The sequence below is a fragment of the Microtus oregoni genome, unplaced genomic scaffold, assembly GCF_018167655.1.
Source record: "Microtus oregoni isolate MIOR12 unplaced genomic scaffold, Mior012 000096F_ref0000112, whole genome shotgun sequence".
Lineage (NCBI taxonomy): Eukaryota > Metazoa > Chordata > Mammalia > Rodentia > Cricetidae > Microtus > Microtus oregoni.
In genome coordinates this window covers 4,255,959-4,281,777 of record NW_024544709.1, presented here as the reverse complement: position 1 = coordinate 4,281,777, position 25,819 = coordinate 4,255,959, and the positions used below count along the sequence as shown (strand labels likewise).

Sequence of the window (25,819 nt, the reverse complement as noted above, 5' to 3'; positions counted from 1 at the left end):
TTTTCTGAAGAGCCTCCACTGTCTGTCATGACGTATGAAAAGTTCCTGGCAGAATCTTTGGACAGATTTTCCCTTTCTTTTCTCTAAATGCATCTCTCAAACCAATAAAGGGAGAAGTGAATTTTCAAGATATTTATGAAAATGGGACCATCATCTTTGACACAGACAGCACTTGGACTTCGAAATGCAGTATGATTTATATTTTCCCTGTGACTCTCGTCAGATAGCAGCTATTGTTATTCATGAGCGTTAGGAGCAGCGGCTGTGAGATCTGAAATGAGGATCTAATCTCAGCCATTTATATTAAAATAATCACATTAGAAGGCTTATCATTTCTTTCACTTCCCCTCTCCACCGTCACAGCTGGCACCAGGAATCCTTCACTCTGTTTTTCATGTCTCGTGGTTTTGAAAACAGGGTATTAAGGAAGATTTATTAAAGACTGTCCTGGACTTATTACTCAGAGGCAGCCAGACTTTGCATCTGAATATTGGTTGATATTTTTGTGCTGCGGAAAAAAATCTCTAAGTAAGAAATGCCAGTGGATACAAAATCAGCTCCCTTGATTTCTTCCAACACCTCTGGCAAGGACCTAGGTTATGTATTTGAGACTGAAGGTCATGCTAGGAGACAGGGGCAGTGACGTGTGCCTAGCGTGCCAAGTTCTTGGAAGACTGACATGGGAAAAACTCACTTGAACCCAGAAATTCAGCTTGAGCAATACGGTGAGACCCAATCTCAAAAGAGAACTTGGTGGTAGGTACTAAATGATAGAAGCCCCCTACCCCAGCATCATCTGTCTGTCATTCATGTTACTCTCTATCACGCTGTAAGATTTGATTGACTTCAGTCTTTGGACTATGTACTTAGGTCTCTACCATTAGGAAATGAATGACCAAAAGAGTCTGTTTGATTGAACTCTTCATTAGCTCTTTAGACTGACCTAACAGGAATGTCTTAGCAATAAGCTGAGAGCAATAAAAAAATGCTACTTTCTTTATCAGTCACATTTGTGTGTTTAAAACCACATCGGATGGTATAGATGATCCTTTTTGTAGACACTGAAATGTCATTGGCAGTAGTTGGTTTAACACGGTCAGAAATTGGTAAGACCCCTTGGAGAGGACATTTGATGCAACACACACACGCAAAGTGAAATGTGTATGTTAACCTAAAGATACCAACTGCTCTCTGTTGGCCTTGGTTTCTGGATGCTGGAGCTTGTGTTTCCCAGGGACAGGCCAGCTCATGTGATTGGATTGTGCTGATGTGTTGAGCCCCGTGGGCACTGCCCCAAAAAACATTGCAGACATATCTTTTTTCCCCCTAATGTGACTCTCCCCCTCTTCTGTGTGAATCTGCTGAAGTCTTGTGTCTTGGTCATTTAATATAGTTTCTTTAGCTGTTATAGGACAAGTTAACTTGCATTTTTCCAGTAAGGCCAGCATGTAACAGAAGTTTTTCTCTTACAGGTTGTGGAAATGGAAAGTACCTTAAAGTGAATAGCCAAGTCCATACCCTGGGCTGTGACTACTGCGGGCCTCTGGTCGAGATTGCCCGGAACAGAGGGGGTGAAGTCATGATATGTGACAACCTTAATCTCCCTTTTAGGGACCAGGGCTTCGATGCTATCATCTCCATAGGAGGTAAGGCAGCCAGGCCACCATCACACTTTGTCATGAAAAACCACGGTCAGGCCAATCACATGACTCAATGTCCATTCTTGGTAGAGGTCTATGCAATGCATTTTATCTAATTTTAAAATAAATTCAACTGCATGACTTATTTGCCTCACATACATATATGTGTGTGTGTGTGTATAGATACATACTATAAACAATATATATATAGTTTTAATTTTAAACCTTCAGGCTATTATTGCATTGTTTTTGATGATTTGTTCCCATTTCTCTTATTATGTGCATGAAAAATGTTAGGGCTCTTGCTCATTGAAAATATGCTTTGCTAGATTGAGATCAAGCCAGATTCTCCTGGCATACAGTTAGATTTTTCAGATGTCATGTTACTGAAACAGACAAGCAAAAACAGGTCAAAACAGTGTTCTTTGTTAACAGAAAATTCTAGAGCAAATGTATTGAACAAACCCTGGACATGTGTGTCACTCACTGGTACTCAAGTTCCTGGAAAAGACAGGTCCCAGACTGCGTTGTTTTATCCTATTTTTGTGTTCTTAAGTCTGGATGTTGTTAATGAGTCCATCTTCCTAGTAAACTCAATGCCAGAGCAAACAAAACAGCAGCAATAACAAAAATCCATGCCTGAAACATGCACACATATATGAGCTCACTTTACCCAGTACTCTTGCCGTCCAATGTGTTGGTTGTACTTAAATGTGGTGGGAGGGTCCCGTAGCCATGCATGGTGCCATACACCTTGATTCTCAGCATTTGGGAGACAGAAGCAGGTGGATCTCTGGGAGTTTGAGGCCAGCTTGTTGTAATTAGTGAGTTCTAGGCCATCCAAGGCTACATAGTAAGACCTTGTCTCAATAAACAAACAAATAGCAAAAATAAAGGAATCTTCCACTAAGTTCTTTACAGCTCTCAAATCTGTCGCAGGGGAAATTAGTTGATTCAACACATTTCTTTAGTTAGCTTTTTGACGAAACAAGCTTTACCAAAGCCAGGTGATCTCATGGAAGCTGACGACCATTCATGATGTCACCTAGTGGGTAACAGGAATGATCTAGCTCGGAATGCCAGTGGCACGTCTGCTAAGCCCATAAGTTCTGAGTGCTTAGTAAGACCTAAGCACTTGCAAAGTTAAAGAGCAGTAAGTCATAAAATAGAAGATGTGGCAGGGTGTTAAAGGAAATCGCTGTCATCATTTGGATCTATAATCCAAAAGTTGGATTCAAGTTGGTGGGTTTTTTTTTTTTGAGCCTCTCTGACAGAAAAATTGCTTCTAAGTACTTATATGGTGCATATATATGGAGTGTGTATATGGAGCGTATATGTGGGGTGTATATATGGTGTGTGTATATATATATATATATGGAGATTATATGTGGAATGAGTATATGGGGTATATATATGGGGTGAATATATTGGTGCATATATGTGGTACATATTTGGGGTACGTGTATGGGGTATGTGTATTGGGTACATATATGGATATATATATATAGACAGAGAGAGTGCATTATTAAATACTATTTTTGCACTTAATTTGTGATTACAATTCACAAAAATATTCTTTTAATTTTTAAAATTTCAGCATAGTTTCTCGGCAGGGACATTCTAGGCAGATGCCACTATAGTGACACTCACAGTGCTTCCTAACAGAGCACGTATGTGTGTGTACATAGCACGTTTGACATGTGTGAGGAAATCCTCCTTAAACTTCTTTTTCCTCCAAAACATTTGGCGTGGGGCTAGAGAGATGGTTCAGCAGTTAAGAGCACTGTTACTCTTGCAGAGGGCCCAGGTTCGCTTCCCAGAAACTGCCTACTCCAGTCCTAGAGGATCTAATACATGTTTATAGGCATCTGTAAACACCTGGTATTGGCTCACACAGATACAGATGCACAAATGAAAATTTAAAAAAAACACTTGATTTAAAAGCTGTTACTCATACTCAGTTAAATATAAGTTTAAAACATTGAGTCATTTTTCTGCATAAAATTATAACTAAAAATGAATTGTTCTGTATTTATCAATAAATTAATAAAGACTTTGTTTCGTACATAATACCAACACCCTTTAAAGCCGGGCAAAATCGTGGAATGTTAGTCTATTACAACATTGAGTGAAACAGTCCTGTTTTAATGTTTCCCCCTGTCCCCTATTTGGGCTTTAGAAGATCCCTCCAGTGAGATGTCACGATCCCCAGAAACTGTGTCCTGTGGTCTGTGAGCATAGCAGCTCACAACTGTCTGTTACTCCAGTTCCAAGGAATTCAGCGCCCCCTCCTGGCCACTGCACAAACATGGTGGATGTACATACGTGCAGACAAACACGCAAAAGCATGCCCGAGCGCGCGCACACACACACACACACACACACACACAAAACCAAAAATTTGAAAAACAGAAAAAAATACAAATGTTGCGTGATCTCCCTTTGAAAGCTATTTATGTCTCTACCAGACTTTCTCTTTCCATATTCCATGCATCCCTGTGGCAGGTAAACCCCAGAAGTCACCAGCTTAAAATCGCCGCTAAGAGCTAAATGGTGCAATCACAAGGAGGACAGTTTCAGCGGCTCTCCGCCCGCAGCAGAGAGGGAGTCTCTCAGCTTTGCTTGGAACCAATCTCCTTCCTGATCTATGTAACGGGTCCTGTTTCAAAGACTAAGGATGTTTCCTCTTGACACAGTGCTCCAGTTAAACCCCTCCAGGATCTAATAGGCTAGCACTGGTGAAAATATACGTAATAAAAGCAGGGGTGCAGCTCAGTGGTAGAGTGATGGCCTGTCACGCTGTCTCCTGGGTTCACCTAGTACAGCACACTAATTATTACTGCTAATACTATGCACCCACAATAACACGCATCCATGTAAGTGAGAGGTGGATTCTATTTAGAAAATGCTCGACCCTCCCTTCAACTTTGCAGGACTTAGAAGTAAATAGTAACTTGTAAATTGGTTTTTTAAGCACACACAATTATTATATTATCTTTAAGAAATGCTAGGTAAGCATTTGCACTTGTGTTTAGCTGGCTTCTCTTTGCATTACCTAACTGAAAAAGTAATGTTTAACCCTTTGCTCCACCATACTTGTTTCATGAATATTACTAACACCAATGACTTACTGCTGCTCATCTTTTGTTTCTATGGAAATAGCAGTTGTTCAGTAAAACAACAAATTATCTCATAGACTCCACCAGAGAATACTGCCTCATTTAATGCCCCTTTCATGTTTCAGTAATTCACATTGATTATCCTTGTTCGTCCAGTTATCAAATTCCACAGGCTTTGGAGCTAAAGAGAGATTTGACAATATCTCTAGGTTTCTTATTGGAACTGAAGAGACTATTCAATTCTATAAAATTTACCCAAGCCAAAAACTGTGTCTCTCTGAAAGCCAGACCATCCTAGTGAGGGTTTCTATTGCTTCAACAAAACATTGTGACCAAACAAGTTGGGGAGGAAGGGTTTATTCGGCTTACACTCAGCACGGCCCTTCATCAGTGAAGGAAGTCAGAGCAGGAGCTCAAAACAGAGCAGGATCCTAGAAGCAGGAGTTAATGCAGAGGCCATGGAGGGGGACTACTTACTGACTTGCTTGCCCTGGCTTGCTCAGTAAACCTTATAGAACCCAGGACCAGCAGCCCAGAGATGGCACCACCCACCATGGACTGGGCCCTCCCCCATTGATCACTAAATGAGAAAATGCCTTACAGCTGGATCTCATGGAGGCATTTCCTTGGCTAAAGTACCATCCTCTGATGATTCTAGCTTGTGTCAAGTTGACCCACAAAACCAGCCAGTACACAAACCCATGAGATAAGGCTCACTCTAGGTCAGAACTTCACCTCTGTTCTGTGGAAACACATCAGTATGTATGTGCTTACACATACGATGTTTGCACAGTGAGATCTAAGTTTTCTTTTGTTCCCATTTTCTTTTTCAGTCATCCATCATTTTTCTACAAAACAAAGAAGAATTAGAGCAATAAAGGAAATGGCCAGGGTCTTAGCTCCCGGAGGCCAACTGATGATTTACGTCTGGGCAATGGAACAGAAGAACCGACGCTTCGAGAAGCAGGATGTGCTTGTGCCGTGGAACAATGCACTCTGCTCCCGGCTGCTCTCAGAATCCCACCAGTCGTGGGGGCATCAGTGTGGGCATCCCATGAGCCAAGGCTATGAGGGTCCTGGCTCTGCGTGTGGCTGTGCAGTATGTTTGAAGGGCAGGTGCGATTCGAAGAGGTCCCACAGCATGGACTATGGGCCTGTGGTGACCAGAACCTGCTGTGAAGATATTTCGAAGGATGGTGAGGAAGAGAATGGATTGTATAACAATTTTGGAAAATCTCTTCGCTCCTGGTTTTTCTCCAGGTCTTTGGATGAATCAACCCTGAAGAAGCAAACTGAAAGAACAGGACCTATGAAAATCACAGAGGGTTGGACAAATAGCACTGTGTCCCGTCAGCCTTCCAGACAGTCCAGTTTAGACTTCCATCCCCAGGACCCGTTGTCAACCAAAGGACCAAACTTAGATGAGGTGTTTGTAGACACACGTTCTCAAAGACACTTGCGCTGGCTGGGACAAACGGTCACTTCGGAGACCTTCAGTGGACACCAGGGAGGACACAGCAGGAGGAAAGAGGGTGGCGATTTTCTGGACATCACTGACACCAGAGACAGTCGGGCTGCAGGTAACGTCAGTGATTCTTCTGCCAGAAAAATGTTAAGGAGAGTTTCTGCATTCGACTCTACAGATTCCCAATCAGAAGACCCAAGTTGCGCAGAGGAACGGGAGGCGGCTCCGGACTCCAGAGCCTTCATGCGCTACTACCATGTGTTCCGGGAAGGCGAGCTGTCCGGACTTCTGCAAGAGAGTGTGTCTGAGCTGCAGGTTCTGAGTGCTGGCAATGACCATGGCAACTGGTGTATCATCGCAGAGAAGAGGGGGAGCTAGGATCAATTGCATCACTCAGGGCAGGGGCTTCAGAGGTTGACCGTCATCTGTCCACTGGGGCCGATGTGGGCACCCAAATCAACATCCTGTTTCATTGTTTTCAAATCCAGGTACAAGATGATCTTTCGGCACTTTGACCTGATCCTCTGAATCGTTGAGTAAGCACAGAACATGGAGCTTACTGCATCCACCACAGGATACGCCTGCTCAAATGTCAATAAAAGGACTTGAGGGAGCAATAGAAAACGCACTTCAGTACAGGCTTGATTTTATTTCTCCCAGAGATGAATATATTATAACACATGTATGTCCGATGTCAGTATTACCTTTTGGTTTTTAAATAGTCTGCTGTTAAATATACCTTTTAGAAGCAGTATTTTTTTATATAGATAAATTATATTGGTTCTCAGGTCATCCCTTAGATCTATGTGGACGGTAACAAGGACCCCTGCTTAGCTGCTGGGTATGTATTCTTTGAGGCTTGCTGCAGGAGTATCTTGCTTCCAGGCTTTGCTTTTACCTACTTCAAGCCTTCAAGAGAAGCTGGTGTGGTGCAGAAGAACAGAAATATTGCCCAGGCTCTCTAAATCACGTGCAAGCATCCTTCTGGACGATCACCTTAAACAATACTGTCTTTAGTGTGGCTCCAAAGGCCGTTAAAGGCACTGTTGGCAGAGGGTGTGGCTTAGTGTTAGCGCAGGCAGCTAGCATGCTCAACAATCAGCATGCATGCAGAAGAAAAGAAAAACATTGTTAGCATGCAGAGCAACAGAGGGGTGGGAGACAGCCTAAGTCTTTTGACGGCATTTCCCCAAAGGTATTAGAAGCATAAATACCCTACTGGGCTAGTGCCGAAACTAACCAAAGAGTTTTTGACTAGGAAATGCTTGTCTGAGATATCTGAGAATCTAATTAGACTAGCTTTTCTGGGAAGAGCTCTGAAAAGCATTGTGTATTCAGCCTTGGTGGACACATAACTGGAATTTGCTATTGCAACCAGGCATTTATACTATTGAAGGTGACCACATTAGGTTTATTTTATCAATGACCTAGACAGAATCAAACTTAGAGGCTGAATTTCTGACACTCTATAGAGCAATGATTAAGACCAGGCATTGTAAAATTGCTGTTTCTGTTTGAATTTAACCAAGGGTTTGTTTAGTTCTGTGTCATGGATCCCAAGGAACAATTTTTATTTTAAGTAGAGACTGGACTTGGGAGAAACAAAAATAAGTCGGCCAAGGAATGTGGTTCCAGATCATCCTTTAATAGACAGAAAATCAAATAGTCATTGTACTTTCTGGACCAATATAACGATGGGGATTGAATTAAAATCCAATCTTCATTTTATTATTTTCCACTCCAAAATTAACAGAAATTATAATAGATCACATTCATTTGGTCTTTACCCTCTTTAGTGATTTTGCCAAAACTTAACAGAATGAAGCTACTTTTGAGAAAAATTCAAGGGTAATTTTAGAATGGCTTTGGGAAATCCCCAAGGCTCCTCGCTCGAAAGCCAGCTCACCTCACCCCCATTGAGGAAGTCGTCCATGCGATTTGCACTTCTCAATGTACAGGGAGCCATGACAATAGACATAGAGTGAAGGGGAAATTAAAATTTAAGGGAGTGTGCCTTTCATTTTTTCAAATTATTACATTAAACTGCAAATAAAGGTGGCTTCGTTGGAGAAACAGCAACTCGGAGACGGTGTCGGTGACCTCCTCCACTGTGGTTTCCTGCCTCTGAGATCTGTTGTCATCCCTTTTCATTTGGCTTTGCTGCAGGACCTCCAAGCTTGACATCACCCTCTCTGGCTGTAACTTGCCACCGTCAAGGTCATTATATGGAACCCAGTTCACTAGGCTGTGACGAGATGGCGTGCCAGCTGATGTGTCTAAGCAAGCTCATAAAATAAACATACACCCCCACTTTGTAATAAAAGGCCTTCAGTAGAGTTATTGGGAGAGAGAGAGAGATTTTTTTTTCATACAGCACTGACAGAGCTGTGAACACTAGTAACAGCAATCATGGGCTCACTGTAGAGCAGAAGACGTCTATGAATCCAGATGTTACAGTGTATATGTGGCAAAACTAGTAACCAGGTAACCATTCTTCGGGCAAGTCTTGCCAGAAGCACTCTTTCATTCAATGTTTGCCTTTCGTGATAAAAGCCATTGAAAACTAATGTAAATATCCTCATCATTCTAAAGCTCGCTCAGAGAGAAACTCAAGTCCTAAATGAGCAGCCGTGGAGACAGAGTGTGTCCATCAGCCTTCGCCAGCTTGTGTGTAGATTTCCCTGATCTGCCTGACGCTATCTGAAAACCTCCACTGCTCATAGACAAAATGTTTTTTACTAGTTCCTTCCTGCCATCACCGCATGTCTGTCTGACATGGAAGACAAGTTCAGGGAAGTGGTTAGAGAATCCTTAGAGGTGGACCAGTGGTGCCTTGCTGGTTTGTGTGGAGAACTTCGTGTAAACAAACAAATGCTTTGATATAAACAAAAGATGCAATGCGGATAATATTTTCCTGGCTGCCGAGTGAATGGTTAGCTTCTCGGGGTTATTAGGCTTCAGAGGTTTTGTTGTTTTGTTGTTGTTGTTGTATTGCTTGCTTTGTTTTATTTACTTATCGGCAGAGTGATGCAATTTGACTAGTGTGCTCTGGTGACTTCAGACTAGCTGCACACAACACTGACTGTCATACAGATTTGATCCTCCCCTCTTACCTTACAGCCCCATACAGTCCCATCACTCTTTGCCATTCCTAGTTTTCCCTTCTCCTCTGTCCCAATTCTAGAAAACAGAGGCTACTGTTTGTGTAACTGACCTTCTTCTGAGTCGGTAAAAATCGAAGGTGATCCAGACAGGAAATTATCCAAATGTAAATCGGGCATTGAATGTCCTTGTGTGCTATTCGCCGCCGAACAAATGAACACGGGTGGGTCTTTCAAATCTGTGGGCTGCCAGGAGAACAGAGAATGGAACTCTGGTTGTTCTTGGCAGGGGAGAAATGCCTTGAAAATGAAGGGTGAGAGGCTTGAGGGGTGGCTTGGTGACTGGGAGTGCTTACTGTTCCAGCAGAGGACCTGAGATTGTTTCCTAGTACCCATTAAGCAGCTCATAAATGCCTCTCTGCAGAAATCCAAGGGCGCCCACACTCACGTGTGCACAGACCCACACACATGGAGACAAATACACACAAACACAGAAAGAAACAGGCAGACAGATTAAAGCATAAAAATGAATCTCTTTTTTAAAAACTGGGCTACGAAGACCCAATTTGGGAGAGAGAAGGAAATTGGAGTGGCTGTTGGCTCTACAGCTAGACAATGAACAAATGAAGACAAGCATCCCTTTCCCTGGACATGAAAAAAAGGGAAACAATAATAGCAGCTAATTGTAGTAGCCAGTGTTTATTATTTTGTTTGTAATCCTCTCCACAGCTCTCTCAGACAATTATACTTATGTTATCATTTTGCAGATAAAATCTAAGGCAGGCAAAGAAACTGAGCTAAATCATCAGAGTCTACACATAAGCACTAAGTATCACACATCTGGTCAAGGGCAGAGCTAAGTTTCAATCCCGGATGTTCTGGCTGCAGCCTGGGTTTCTAACCAATGTTCTCTGCGTGCCTACCTGGTGGATCCCAGGCTCTGTGCTAAGCAAGGAACAGTGTTTAAGGTTAACTACGATTGCCCCTTTACAAAGGCATCAAGCAGGTTAAGAAAAGATTATGCATCTCTCTCCCCTCTGTTTTCTTTTTAACTTCTTAGATGTATTTATTTGTGTTTGTGTGTCTATGTCTCCCTGTACATGTGTGTGGGTGTGATGAAGCCAGAAGACAACTTGCCAAGAGTTGGTTCCTTTCTCCAAGACCTTCCTGGTTGGTGGCAAGCATCCATACTCCCTGAGCTCTCTTTCCAGCTCTGTGTTTTCTTTCTTTCACTTCTATAAATGTATCTCAATTTTACTTGAAAAGAAGTCCTTGATTGCAGGACACTCCGATTGCTTCTCTACAACTCTCTAACCTTCTGAAAATGTCTATCCCTTTTCCTGTTTTATGAGTGAGGAGCATGAGGACTAACCCAGGGATTTCATTTACTCCATTGTTCAGAGTTGCACAGTGCCCCAGATACAAATGAGAGTCTTAAGCTGCACATAATATTAGACTTAATGACCTGAAACTCAAGTGTTCTCCTGGAACGCTTTTTGCATTTGCTGTATGCACAGTATTCAGACCCCTGTTCTGGGGTGGGGGTGGGGTGGCAAGGATCGCACCTGCATGCTAACATGGAGAACGTCTGTCTTAAACACCAAGACTTCATTTGACTGAGCTCACCAAAGGCCAATGACCACCTCTAACACAATTGCCCTGTAAGTGTGATTTCCCAAAAGCATGTGTCCTCTAGGATACGATGTGAACTCATTTGGAAGGCATACAGGCCCCTAGTAAGCCAACCCATGCTAGTTTTCAGACTCATTTCCTGCAATTGCACCTGTTTTCTGTTCTGTAATCTGCTATTTTAAACAAGGGTTCCATTAAAATTACACAATGACAAGTAATTACCCCACCCCTTGAAGGAATCCAATATATTCAGACTTGAAATGCTGTAGCTATATGCTTTCCTCAAAAACAGTTACCCAAACAGGCTCATTCCGAATGCTTGCCCATCTGGTAAAGGACAGTCCGTGGGAAGGCAAGGGGATCAGGGGCCCCGCTTGGTTATTCAAGTCCTCTGGTCCATCTTGGCTCAGACACAAGAACTTGTTTTGATATTATGAACTCTGCCCTCACACCCTCAGTTATGTACAGAACTGGGGTAAGACCTAAAAATAGCTTTCATGACACCTTGAATTCCAGCACTCAGGAATCAGAAGTAGGTAGATCTCTGAGTTCAAGGCCAGCCTGGTCTACACAAGATCCAGGACAGCCAGGGCTGCACAGAGAGAGCCCTTGTCTTGGTTGGGGTGGGGTGGGGTGACTCATCAACAAAGTACTGAACTCAGCACAAAGAGCATTCTGCAGGAGACACACAGAAATCTAGGAGAACAATCAAGCAGAAAATGCAGACTATGAAGGGTATAATATTCTTGTTTTGTTGCTTTGTTTTAAACAGGGCCTCATGCATCTTAGGCTGGTCTCTCACTTGCTGTATACTTGAGGATAACCTTGACTATCTTATCCTCATGATTGAATGCATGTTGGGCAAGGACCTGATCATAGCAGGCAAACACTCTACCCACTCGGCTGCTTCTCCAGTCCTAAGGTGTATAGTATGTTGTTCGCCCTGAGACCTACAATGTACCCCAGTAGAAAGAGTGTTTCATGGCAGCATTACCCCACAGACTGTACCTTCTCTACAAAGGTTCTCCTTCAATTGATCATAAACATACAATGGATCACTTTATATTGTCAGCGGCTAATCTGACAATAAATGGCTTACTTATGAAAGCTGATATACAATTGGGTGCCCAGCTGGCAAATACATGCTTTGACTTTCTTTCAACTCTCGCTAGGAAAAATAAAGCTGATTCTAGTTTAACTATTAACTCGGCCACATAAAAACAACTGATTTTCCCCCACACTGGTTATGTATTTGTCTAAGGTTCCTACCTCCTCATGGAAGAAAGTGAGTCATAGCAATTCCTCTGTAGCAAGTGTAACCAGACATCAAAGTCCCTAGACAAAGTAGGCACGCACTTATGTTCACCCAGGAGGAACACTATAAGAAAGACAAGTATCTTTCGTATGCACCAATCCTAAAACTTCTGCTTAGATGTTCCATCGACGTATGGTAAAGATTCAAACTTCTCCTGTTTGTTTATTCAGAGCATTGGCAATATTTAAGATCCACATATAAGTAGAAGATCCAAGACACTCTGAATATGTATGTGAAGATGTCCAAGGTTCTTCAGATGCTCTTAAATATGTATGTTAGTATTTATGTATATATGCATATTTCTAGACCTCCAGTGTTGGCTGGCATTACTGACCAAGAAAAGATTTCCTTGTGTACTTGTAGAAAACATTAACTCAGCAATTACCATGGAAATTCATTTCATTGAATTGACTTTTGTTGTTTCAGGGACATTTAAGATGACTGCTGGATGTTTTTGTGCCTTCTCTGGTGTTGATATATGTGTTTGTGTCAAAAGTGCAAAGCTCTTTTTATCCCAGAGGAAGCGAGCCATAGTTTGAGAGCACAAACTGAGGTAAAGCAACATCCTGCCCCTTATAACTTAAAGGTATTTTATTTACATTAAACAACAACGGCCAGGATCTTTTTGTAACAAATATTAAAAATAGTCTAGCCTGCATGCTTGTAATATGTATTTGATTATTTATGTGTTTGTGTGCCCTTTAATAATAGTGCTAGAGAAAAAGAATCATGCTTTTTTTCCTGGCGTGTCATGGCAGGAGCCGTTTAGTTCACGCATCCAATTCTCTTTACTCTTCAACAAAACTGGAAAAGTTTGTACTTGAACTCTGTTCCTGCTGTCTGGAAGCCGGGTTAACAATCTAATAATACACTATCTTTAATGCATTAATAAAAAGAATATTATCTACTTTTTAAAAGACATATTAAAGACTAATAAAGATGTAGTAGACCATCCCAAGGTGACACTGTGTGTTGTTTATATTGCTTGACCTTCAACGACCTCCACCTGCAGGTTATCCAGTGTTTATAATCACAGGGGAGTGGAGACTGGCATTTGTGCTTGGCACCACTGTGACTACAATAGAGCCCAAGGAGTTGCAATCCAGTAGCAGACAGTTCCTTAGCATCCTGCTGCTTGAGAGCCCCTCGTCTGGACTGTCGGAAGGGGCTATCATCAGAGTGTTGCTTTGGCCCTCAGTGTCAACTGGAGAGAAAAAAAGGGGGGTAGCGGGACGTAGGAACTCAGGGCTGGAGCCTTCAGACATGTGCTCGCAGTCTGACAGGTCAAAAAACCCCTGTCACTCTGGTCTTTACAGCCTGTCACTTCTTCCTCTGTGTGGTCATCTCCCATTTTTCAAGTATTAAATATCAATTTAGCTTCAAAACTATCTTTTACCAGGCACAGGGCGGGGTTTAGAGGTTTTTTTTGATTGTTAAAATTGGAAGCAAACTTTTGACTTCAATTTTTCTGATTGATTTCCCATACTTCACTCCTGGGAAATCAGGGTACTTGAGTCCTATCTGCCAGCCCCACTCAGTTGAGATGCCAGTCCTCAAAGGGTGGAGAGGAAGGTTAGACAGCATCGCTAACACAGAGCCTTTAGGGACATAAGCAGACCCTCACATGTTGTCCCATGAGCAGACGGAATCTGGCCCGGGGTGGCTCTTCCTATCGGAGTGGACCTGATCACTTTGGGAAACTGAAGAGAGTCTCTCTCTTACAGAATAGCTTAGCATAAGGAGTGAGACCACTGCCTGTAAGGGACACCATGGGCCATATGGGTTCTGTGCTGCACGTGAGACAGCTGTCCCCATCCCGACAAACACGAGATGCTCATTGCCCCAGGCCATAATCCCCAGATGCCCAGGAGTTTCTCGCCATAAGCAGTGTAGTTGCACCCAAAAATCTCCACAATAAGATGATCAACAAAAGCTGATTGGTAGACGTTGAGTCCAATTCCACAGTGCCTCGTTTTATTAAAACAGTGAATTAAAATGACTTGTGCAGCCCCACAGGGGCAGAGTGCTGGCGGGGAATGGAGAATGAGCCTTCCCACCCCTTCATTAAGTCCTCAGCCTCAGAGGGAGAGGTAAGCTTCTTTCTCCCTGCTATGGTAGGGCTTGGACATGTAGCTGCTTCAGGGAAGGCACAGAAAGCCTAGAGTAGGCAGAATTCCATTCCCTATGGGTTGAACATGGCAATTTAAAACCCACAATTCTTTACATTCCTGTTGAACAATTTATAAACAGATTCTATGATTAAAGGGCTTTTGAGGAACCTCTGAAGTCCTAATGAGAGTAAAATTTTGCTCTTGGTCTTGGCAAATTAAAACCAAGCAGGATATGGGGCTGGCAAAATGACTCAGAGGTTAAGAGCACCGACTGAAATTCCAGAGGACCGTAACTATTATCAACACCCACATGGTGGCTCACAACTCTCTGTAACTCAGGCTCTAGGGGAATCTCACACTCTCTTCAGGTGTTTGTGGGCACCAGGCATGCACACGACACACAGACATACCCACAGGCAAAACACCAACATGCATAAATAAATAAGGCTTTGAAAATAAAAACCTAGTCGGATAAAAAGATGTGTTTGTTTCTCTTTTTCTGGTCTTTTCTCCTACTCCCTGCTTGGTCTGACTTGAACATGCTTCCAGTTCAGCCTTCATGAGCATTTCTCAGGTAAGCTGTGGGCGGTACCAACATTGATCACATACCTCCCTTCCCTAACACCGGCCACATGCCTTCCTGTTCTGATCCCAGAGACAGGCTGACTTTTCCTTCCTTTTGAAACATACTGGTGTGGGAGGTCCTTCTGTCTATGTGCTGCTTTTATGGGATAATAAATAAGGAACTGCTTTGAGCCTATGGCAGGGAAGAACAGAACTAGGCTGGAAAGCTAAGTGGAATGCTGGGAGAAAGAAGGGCGGAGTCAAGAGACACCATGGAGCCACTGCCAAAGTCAGACATGCTGAAACTTTAGCTGGTAAGCCACGGCCACGTGGCGATACACAGATTAATGGAGATGGGTTAAATTGATATGTAAGAGTTAGCCAATAAGAAGCTAGGGCTAATGGGCCAAGCAGTGATTTAATTAATATGGTTTCTGTGTGATTATTTCGAGTCTAAGCTAGCCAGGTACCTGGGAACCAACAAGCGGTCCTCCTTCCATACTATAACACATCATATGCATTTTCTTCCCTTGGTCTTTTATCTTCCATGGCATGCCTATCATTTGTGGGTACCAGGTAGTCACAGTACTAGGGGACCACTTGTGGGTGGTAGGGGCAAGTTATCATAATGAAGGAAAAATGAGCCCGGTGGGGGTGTGGGGGGAGCTGAGAAATGACTCAGCAGTTAAGAGCACTTGTTCTTATAAGGACCCAGGTTCTCTTCCTAGCAACCATATAGTGGTTGACAACTACCTGTTAACTCCATTTCCAGTAGGTCCCACACTCTGTCCAGGCACCAAGCACCCATGTGGTTCATCTACATACATACATGCAGGCAAAACATTCATACAGTAAATAATTTTAAAATGAAGGAAGGAAGGAAAGAGAGAGAGAGAGAGAAATGAATTCAAGACCAGTCCTTAGAGACACAGTATCCGTAGACAGAAGGCAGGGGGTTGAACAATTCTTAAGAGGATCTGGGAAGCATGGAATCGTTTGTTGATGGCGACAGTGGTAGTACCATTCATTATGTAGGCTCTATAGATCAGAAATGTTTATGGTGCAACCTATTTCTAAAACCACCCTGGAGGGTAGGTGTCACTGATACCCTATGCCGAGGCTCACTAAGGCTAGGTGGCATCTAGGGACAGTAAAAGCACTCAGTCATGTCCTGAATTCTTACTACAAAAACCATAAGAAGGTCATTCTGTGAGGGACAGGGAAAAGAGCTCTGAGAAACGGGTAGCAGCTTGATTCTCACGATCATGAACACCGGGGTAACAGATTCAGATTTTGCCCTGCTTGCTGTACACATTTATCTCCTGCGTCGCCAGAGAGGTTGTGAAGAGGTCTGGACAGTGACTTCAGAAACCCTTGGCTGGATAAGAGCACAACCAGCAGTCTGAAAAGAAGGTAGGAGCTGAGACACCGGGTGGGTGAGGGCAGACCACCTGAGGAGACCCAGCAGGAGCTGGGACAGTAAATGTAAAGGCAGAAATAAGACTCTGAGGATGAAAGAAAGTGGAACCTATGAAAAGGACCGATGAGAAAAAGAAAGAGTAAAAAACGACTCTGTTGATTTTAAATCAGAACGGACGGGGTGGAGGTGGGAAATGTGGAGAGACACTGCCCTCTTCTGGAGAACTGAAAAATTGCTTTGAAGTGCTGGTTGATAGGAAGGTGAAACATTCACTAGTCAGTTCTTTCCGATACCAGGTAACTAGTGGACTCCTAGGTAGGAATTCAAATAGATTCCGTTGTTAAAAGAGCAAGAGTGGGTATTGGAGAGATGGCTCAGCAGATAAGAGCACTGACTACTCTTCCAGAGGACCTGGGTTCAATTTCCAGGACCCATATGGTGGCTCACAAGTGTCTGTAACTACAGTTTCTGGAGACCTTACACAGGCATATACACAGGCAGATGAGCAATGCACGTCAAGATAAAAAAGTAATTTTAAAAAAAAAAAGAACAAGAGTTTACGGGGGCAGATTGATGCCCTTTCAACGTGGACCACTGCAGAGTCACGCCATTTGGTAACAGCACCCAACCTTGGAGTAGATAAGAATAGTACTCGTGGTGGGGAGACAAAGGCAAGGGTATTGGGAAAGCTAATGTGTACAAAGGAGATCAATGTCTGACCTCTAGTTGCAGATGTGACGTTGGACTACTTAAAATTATCAAGCATTGAAATGCGAGGATTTGAACAACTTAAAACTGTTCATGGTGAGAGAGAACAGCTGGATCGAGTCCACAAGACAAACCACACAGGGAGGCCTCCAGGTATCTCCCGGCTGCACTCCAGCGGGATTGGGGGGTCTACTCTCCCCCAATCTGCTCCTGCCGCTTACACGTGGGGTGGGTCACTGGAAAGGCCTTTCCACCTGGGGAGGGCAAATGGGGGTTGGGACTTCTCGAGATGCTGGAGAGCACGGCTGGCCTCACTGCCCATCGTAAGGAAGTTTGTCATCCCCCTCCTTTAACCTGCTCACACTGGGCTCCGCTCAGTTTCTCTGCCGCAGTATTGCTGGATCCTCGTTAATGCTAAATGTTTTAGGCCTCAGGACATTTGCACTTCCTATCCTCTCTCCTGAGGATGTTTTTCTCTGGGATATAAGCAACGTTCTCCTCACCTTCTTCCAGCTAGGGCCCAGAAGGACTTGTTCTGAAAGTGGTTTCCCTGGCAACCGTCTTTCAGCCGCCCAGGGACGTTCCACCTCACTGCACTAACACAGCCCCACACTCCGGCTCCTTCAGTTCTGTGTTTTTCCCTACGTCACCTCTGATAGCGTTTATGTCACTAGTACAGCAGTTCTCAACTGTGGGTCGTGTCGAACAGCCCTCTCACAGGGGTCACCTAAGACCATCGGGAAACACAAATATTTATATTCTTTGGGAAATAATGTATTTTATAGGCATCATTTGTGAGTAGCCTTTTTAAAATGAATTTATAAAGCCCGAGGAGTTACAGTGGTAATTATTTTAAGAGTTAAGTTCTAGCCCTGTAAAGGGTGCTTACACAGTTTGGTAATAGACATGTAACCTGCTCCTTTATGGGGTGTGGCCAGATTTGTCCTCGGTACCAAAAAATCACAGGTAGGAAAGCTTCAGAGCAGTGGATCTCAATCTGTGGGTTGCAACCCCTTTGAGTTGAATGACCCTCTCTCTCACAGGGGTCACCTGAGATCATCAAGAAGCACAGACATTTGCATTACGATTCATAACAGTAGCAGCATTGAAGTTATGAAGTAGCAACAAAATAGCTATAGGGCTGGGGCTCACTACGCCATAAGGAACTGGTGAAGGGTCACAGTATCAGGAAGGGTGGGAGCCACCGCTCCACCATATGCTACTTCTGTCTTCCCAAGAATCAGGGCTTCGTGGGGTCGGCACCTGAGGTTTTATTTAACTGGCTCCTCCAGGGCCTCTCATGCCTCGGTTGCCATTCCCTGAGGACAACCTGATGTCACAGGGGCTGAGTTCACAGTGTCCAAACCCTTAGCCTCTCCCTGACAGCTGCCAATTGGTTCCTTCCCTGGGCCTGGTGACCACAGTGCAGAAATAAGGGGAGAGTCTGAAAAAACGGGAGTTGAGGACCTGGGAAACCCAGCCTCGGCTTTGTTGTTTTTCCGGCTTCAAGCCTTACTGTCTCCCAACGGCTGAGTGTCCGTCCTCCCAGCAGTGTTCTGGGCCCTGATCCTCCCTCCTGGCTCTGTCTTGAGGAGGAATGTCTGAGGCTGGGCATGAGAGCCCAGCAAGCTGCAGCCAGGAGGAATCAAGGAAAACAAATGGCCGTTTCTTTAAAGTCCTGGTTTCGCTTGGAACCCTGAAACCCTAAAACTGAGATTCTCTGCAGGTCTGAAACTCTGAGGCCTGACATGACGCTACAGGCATGGAGTAAAGTTATTGCACACATGTATAAACATATGAAGTGTAAATGGATTCTGTGTTTAGTCTTAGCTCCCATCCGCAAGAGACCTCATTATGTGTTTGTAAATATTCCCAAATCCACAAAAGTCTTAAGCCCCAGATGCTTCTGGTATCCGGCATTCTGGATAAGGAATCTTAAGATTCTCTCATCCTTCTATTCCCTACCTGTCTCTCGCTGCAATCAGCGCTCCCCATCTTAACCAAGCTGCTTCGACCCTCAGAGCCTTAATTTCCTCGTGTGTGCAATTTTTTTCACCTATAAAATAGGATTAACAATCACAGTGCTGGCATAATTAAATAAGCTGGATCCTGGGCTGGAGACTCAAAGCCCCAGGACAGGAGACAGCCGTGGAGGGTCCCGGCACATGATCAGATGGGTTCCATTCTCCCCAAACATGAGAGAGCTCGCAAGGACCTCAGGGGTGGGTGCACACCTGACTTTCTCTTGTCTAGTTAGGGAAAGAAGACATCAGATATCTGTATTGACCGACTGGAAGAAAATCAAATTACAAGCCTGAAGAGCATGTGAGGTACCCGCCATGTTTAGAATGGGCAGTTCCACTTCTGAATTTTAAATTTAAACAAGAATTTTCTGATATGACATCCATAAAGTCCTTAGTGTTGGGGACAGAATGGAGCATGGTGAGGGTCAGAGATTGCTTGTTCCTATCCTCGATATCACACCATTGCTGTTCCTATGGGTCCTGACCTCCGGTTACGGGGTTAAGCTGCCCTCAGAAGCCGGCACACTGACGGACCTGAAAGGCACCTACTGCTAGGAAATGCTTCAAGTTCAGCGTGATAACCGGGCACTCTTCACTAGAGACCCAGCTTTGAGTTCTCTCCCTGTGGCTATTCCACAGTAAGGAAATCTCCAAAGCTCTGCCCTCTGTTGACTCTGGCCTCTTGTGTAGCCTTATCCATTGTGCTTCTTCTAAGCTGTCAGTCACTGAGAAAGCAAACCTGCTGTAGCGTTCCTTCCCAGGTAGGAATAGGCCTCCGTGCTAGTTACAATGATACGCAATGCAAAGTTTATGCAAGCAGCCAGACTATTTAACTATTTAAGGTGAGAAATAGGTCCAGCACCCTGCTTTGATCCTTACATATTGCATATATAACATTGTAATCCATAAATGGGCACGATTATTGAATCAACAAAATAAAAAAATAAGAGGAAAGAAAAGAAAGATAAACAAGAGCAGCAATAACAAGACTCTGAGAGCTTTCAGTACGCACCAGTGATCAGGATGCCCCTGGAACAGATCAAAGCAAACAATCCACACCTGCGTCCCTTTAAACATGAAGCCCTGCACGGGAACTCTGGCTTGCAGAGCCAAGGCCTACTCCCTTGTCTGTGAAACTTCCCCAGTTAGGCTGTTCTTGCAGCCTGTATCTCACAGTGCACACTTCTCAAGACACACCCGACACTACGTCCACACAACCACCTGAGCTCATGCTATTGGTCTAGGACCTAACGACCCAGAGCATAGCCCTTGGACCAGTGAGCATCAGACTCACCCCAATCCTGGAAGCGTAAGGTCTCAATTAAAGTTTTCTATTACTGTGATGAAACGCTATTAGCAAAGAGGAAGGTGGGAAGGACAGGGTTTATTTGGCTTATACTTTGTCCATCAATGGAGGAAATCAGGACAGAAATTCAAACAAGGCAGAAACCTGGAGGCAGGAGTGGAGGCCATAGAAGAGTACAGTTTATTGGCTTGCTCCTCATGGTTTGCTCAGTCTGATTCCTTTTAGAACCAACTCAGGACCACCAGCCCAGAAGTAGCACCACCCATCATGGGCTGGGCCCTCCCACATCAACCACTAATTAAGAAAATGTCATACAGCTGTGTCTTACGGAGGCGTTTTCTGAACTGAGGCTCCCTCCTGTCTGGTGAGTGACAGAAAACCAGCCAGCACGTGTAAAATCTGCCCGTTCACAGACCACCAAGCTCCGACACTGAGGTCTGAGAAACATTCTGAAGACCTCACATCCACACCTCAGGTAGCTCCTCTGCGGAGAAACCTCACTCAGCTCCGCCCTCTTCGGCAGCCCTGCCCACACAAATGATAGAGATGATCTGAAGAGCAATGCTGCCCTTTGGGGAAAGGATGCCTGGACATGTGGAAGGAGGATGGACAGGAAGTCCTTAAAGACAATGGGGAGACTTCATAATGTATTTTGATACCAGAATCTTTGTTCACAAGCATTAAAAAAACAAAGATGATGCCAGCCTGAGTTTGATGTGACCTTTACCGGGCAGCCGTTATCACAGAAGTAATTTGTGTGTGTGTGTGGGGGGGGGGTTCAGTGGTCCTTAGGAAGCCTTTTCAGATTGTTACTATGAAGCCATCGTACTTAGGAGACCCTTCCTGCGTAAATCCTTGTCTTGTTAACCCAAGTGACTCCATTTTGATTCTGGCAACGCTACATGACCTTCTTCTTGAAAAAGTAAACTCTTCTCTCCTTGATCTCCCCAGGGTTTCTAGGTTTGTATTGCTCACAGAGAAAGAACTCAGAAACAAGCTACACTGAGGAATTAGGAGGAAGTATTATTACAGAGTCACAGTACACACCTGTGAGGTGAGTGTCTTAGTTAGGGTTTCTGGTGCTGTGAAGAGACACCGCGACCACATCAAGTCTTATAAAGGAAAAACATTTAATGGGGTGACTTACAGCTCAGAGCTTCAGTCCGTTCTCATGGTGGGACATGGCAGGGTGAAGGAAGGCATGGTGCTGGAGAAGGAACCAAGAGTGCTACATCTTGCACAGGTAACAGGAAGTGAACTAAGATACTAGGCATAGTTTGAGCATATATGAGACCTCAAGCCCACCTCCACAGTGACACACTTCCTCCAACAAAGTCACACCTGCTAATAGTGCCATTCCCAATGGGGGCTGTTTCCTTTCAAACCACCACAGTAAGTAGGAGTTTTTCCACAGACCCCTTCTCCATCTCTCTGGGTTTTGGATAGCTCTTCGTATGAGAAAAAAATAGTAACAAAGAGGAGGATTGTTCATAAATTAGGCTGAAACAAGGAATTCCAGGAATGGATGAAAATTTCGCTATTCCTCAAACTCTAAACCCCAACCCAACACACTTATCCTTTTGTTCTTATATGGGGCTTGGGGATGCGCAGCAGCTTCAGTGCATAATGGAGGCGGCCAATTTTGTAAGCCTAATGACTTGGAGACTCCATTAAAGTGCAACAAAGCACAATTAGTGGCTGGCTCAGCCAGTCATTTCGACCTTGCCGCTTTTGAGTATATTATTGTTCCACTCTTCAGTTGATAAACAATATTCTCCAGCTCTAAGGCTCAACCAGCCTCTGTTCACCACAGCAGTGTGGTTCCCTCTTTCCCCTGTCTATCAGCCCCCATGCTTTCATTAAACAAAGCTCAAATTGAGCAAAAACAGCCTAGCTGCTCACTCCAAGATATCTGGGTTCTCTAGGCCAAAAGCAACCGTGAGCTTAGACACTAAGACTCAGACTTTGCCCATGGAAAACAGCTTCAGAACCAGAGTTTCACTATATCTAACTATATCTAATTTTGTTGTCCTGGCAAAATTCTGTATGGACCCAAAGCTACCTTGCAACATGCACTTAAAGCCACTTGTCCTGGTCCTGTGGCATATAAATACTAAATGTTCCTTTTCTCTCTGGGGGTTTTGTTTTGCTCTATTGTTTTGAGACATTACTGAGAAGCAATGTTTTCCCCTCCTACAGCAAATCGAGTGCGTTCAATTCTGTTCAATTACTACATTTTGTAGACAGCGAGCAGTCAATATTTTACTGGAATTGTTAGGGTAGGAGCTTGGGCCCTGGTAGCCCTAACAAGTGGGGCTGGAGCATTCATCTTCAATGGGCCAATTAAAGAGCCAAAGCAATGATGAAAAGCAGGGAGAGGGTATTTATTCAATATAGTCATATTGGAAAGAGGAAGGAGGCCAAGTGATACCCCTAAGACGTCTTTGGGGGTGATAACATGATGTTTAGGTTTTAAAAACTGGCAAGAAGTGTGCAAAACTAAGTAGCCTCTGTTTGGGCGTGGTCCTGGGTACCATTCACCCATCTGGATCTAGACTTCAGCTTCTCCTTTAAGCTGTCAGCACAGGGTGAAATCTCTTTCCAGGGGACAATTTCCTCCTCTAGCTGGCACCAGGCTACAGCTTTTTCCTTCTCCCAGCGTGAGATTCCTGGGGAAATTCCAATTTCTTGGGGTCCGTTGTTTCAGTGGCCTGTTCGCCAAAGGGAGGGGGTCCAAGTATGTGTTTAGAATGTCTTTATTCCTTCCAGGAAGTGTAAAGCATATCCAGCACACAATCCCACACTTATTCATCTGTGTAGTGGACACCTCCCCACACACGGCCTCATCCTGCCTGCACACACAGGCACAGACTGACGACGCATCCTGCATTCGGGTCAGGAGGCACTGACTGAACCCAAATCAGACCATGAAGAGACGCATTCTTGCCCCCTTGCAACCTGTATCAGAGGCGGCAAAAGTACTGACAGAAAGAAAGAACACATGTCTTAGGGTCACTCCACACTGAACCCGAGCCAAGAGGAAGCTCTTTCCTATTTTTCTTTCCTCCCCTGCAATGCTCAACACTGTTCCAGCACATCCACAGCTCAACACCCCAAGCACGCTCCACCGCCGCATACACAGAGCCTGAGAACCCCAGAGATCACCAGAGAGAAACCAGAACCTGTGGCATGAGGCAAGAGGAAAAACCCAGAAGAGAACTAAGAACCAGGAAGTGTTGAGAGGGAGTGATCCCCTGGGAAGGCATTTCCCAGCAACCTCGAGAAAAGAATCCAGGGCCCCTGCCCTCCTCCTGCTGGCCCCAGCAAGGTCCTCCACTCCCTAAAGGCACAGATTCCCAGGAGAAGCCGATTTCCTGAGCAGATGGCTCGGCTGCAGTTGAGGGCGGAATGGAGGAAGGTTTAAGCCGAAAGCAAAGGGCTATCTCATACATCCTGTGTACCCTTAGCTAGCCATTGTTTGTCCTTGGTCAACCAGTGTTTACGATATATAAATATTTAAGTGTGCAATATACGTAATACTGGCGTGGCTATCTTAGTGTGATACTGTTTCCATCCATCCACTGTAAAGATGAAGTACTAGCCAAGAATGTCTCAAGTAAGAAGAATGGCAGGGTTACATGCTGCGGGCTGCAGATGAAGAGCAGGCTGTGATGTCAAACTCCCCCACAAGGTGCCTTTCAAAGTAAGAGGACAACAGTGGCGACAGAAGGGCGAAGCTGTGGCTAAACAACACAGTCTTCAGCAGCGGTACCCAGTTAGAGTCCCAGTACAACGCTGGAAAGGGTCCTTGTACCAGAAGGCACACACACGTGTTCTTACCACGTTTCACCACAGTCCACACATGGAGATAATCCAAACATCCACCCAAGGTCAGACAGAAAAGTAAACCGAAGTGTATTCAGATAGTTTGATGTAAGAGTGGAGACAACTCGCTGCCACGTTTACTATTAAGAGTAAATCTCACAAGTATGGTTTAAGTGGAAGAAACCAGAGCCGAGTACTGGCAGCATTAATGTAAGGTGAAAGAGTCAGAGAGGCCGCTCCTCAGGCAGTGGGCTGGGTAGAGTCTTGCTTCTCAGTTCGATCGTGCATGTCTGGGTGTGCCATTTGTGAATTCAGGGGTATATTTTGATATGTGTACCTGTGCATGTATCTATAAGGGTATGCATGCTCTCATATGTGTGCATGTGTGTACATACAACTATATACATATATACACATATAACACATAACACAATTATGGAAATGCTCTTAAAATTTAAGGAAGATTCTAGATGATAAATTAAGTTTAAGAGGAGAAAGCTAAAATGTAGAGATAGAGTATGTGGCTATAAGTCATTTGTACTTTAAAATATAAGATATTGGTGTTTTCTATTTCATTCCCCTTGTATAAGTTAAATCCCATACCTCAGTCATGTTTGTGTTCTCTAAATGTCCAGAAGAATCACACAGTGACTGTTCAGGAAATATATACATAATAAAACATCTGAAACCGGGTGGAGGAGGCATACACCTTTGATCCCAGCACTCAGGAGGCAAACACATCTCTGAGCTTAAGGCCAGCCTGGTCTACAGAATGAGTTCCAGGACAGCCAGAACTACACAAAGAAACCCTCTCTTGAAAAAACAAAAATAAACACATAAATAATACTTGAATGTTCTATTTATAGCAACGTTGTCTTTGATAGATACAGCAATTGAATAAATATGTGTATACCATGAAAATATTAATAATCAAAGACAAAAAGACTTTCTAGGTGGCTGTGGGACACTTAAGAACAAGAATGAAGAAAGGTAAACCCACATGGGACAATATTGAACACGAATTTTTAGTGAAGAAACATTAATAATTTGTTGCTACTTGAAAAATTACCCCAAACACAGCAACTTAAAAACATAACCTTTTTTTTTTTTTTTTTTTTTGCAATGGTTCCTGAGGATTGGGATTCTGAAAGTGATTTACCTTGGGGGTTCTATTTGGGGTCTTCGCTCCAGGCCGAGGTAAAGAGGTAAGCTGAAGTTGAAGGCCCTGAAGGGCTGACTGGGAGTAGGGGAGAGTGCTGCCTGGAGCCCCAGTTCCAACCCCCAAGAGCCCCTCCCACCTACAGAAAGCAGCAAAGACTGTGCTGGAGATGCCATCCCTTTCTTTGTCTCCAAAGCCACACACTGTCAGGGTGATTCCCTTCTGTCCTTCACTTGTGAGTCATGAAGCCCAACCACACACAGGTGGAAAGGAACAGAGTTCTTTAATCCGTGGAGATGATTTAAATTAGTGATTCTTCCCCTGTGGGTTGTAGCCCCTTCGGGTGTCAAACCATCCTCTCAAAGGCGTCACATATCAGATATCCTGCTAATCAGGAATTTACATTCCGATTCATGACAGCAGCAAAATT

The 25,819-nt window shown here is 44.1% G+C and overlaps 1 protein-coding gene across 4 annotated transcripts in view; it reads left to right on the top strand.

Moving 5' to 3' along the window:
• Window positions 1-13,221, top strand: part of Trmt9b (tRNA methyltransferase 9B (putative)) — a 46,985-nt gene extending 33,764 nt beyond the window's left edge. For all 4 annotated transcript variants that reach the window (XM_041644478.1, XM_041644479.1, XM_041644480.1 and 1 more), the window contains 2 exons: window positions 1,473-1,646; window positions 5,593-13,221. In XM_041644478.1, coding sequence (XP_041500412.1) covers window positions 1,473-1,646; window positions 5,593-6,602 — 1,184 coding nt within the window. In that variant the 3' untranslated portion in view covers window positions 6,603-13,221. The remainder of the gene's footprint in view (window positions 1-1,472; window positions 1,647-5,592) is intronic.
• Window positions 13,222-25,819: the final 12,598 nt, after the last annotated feature.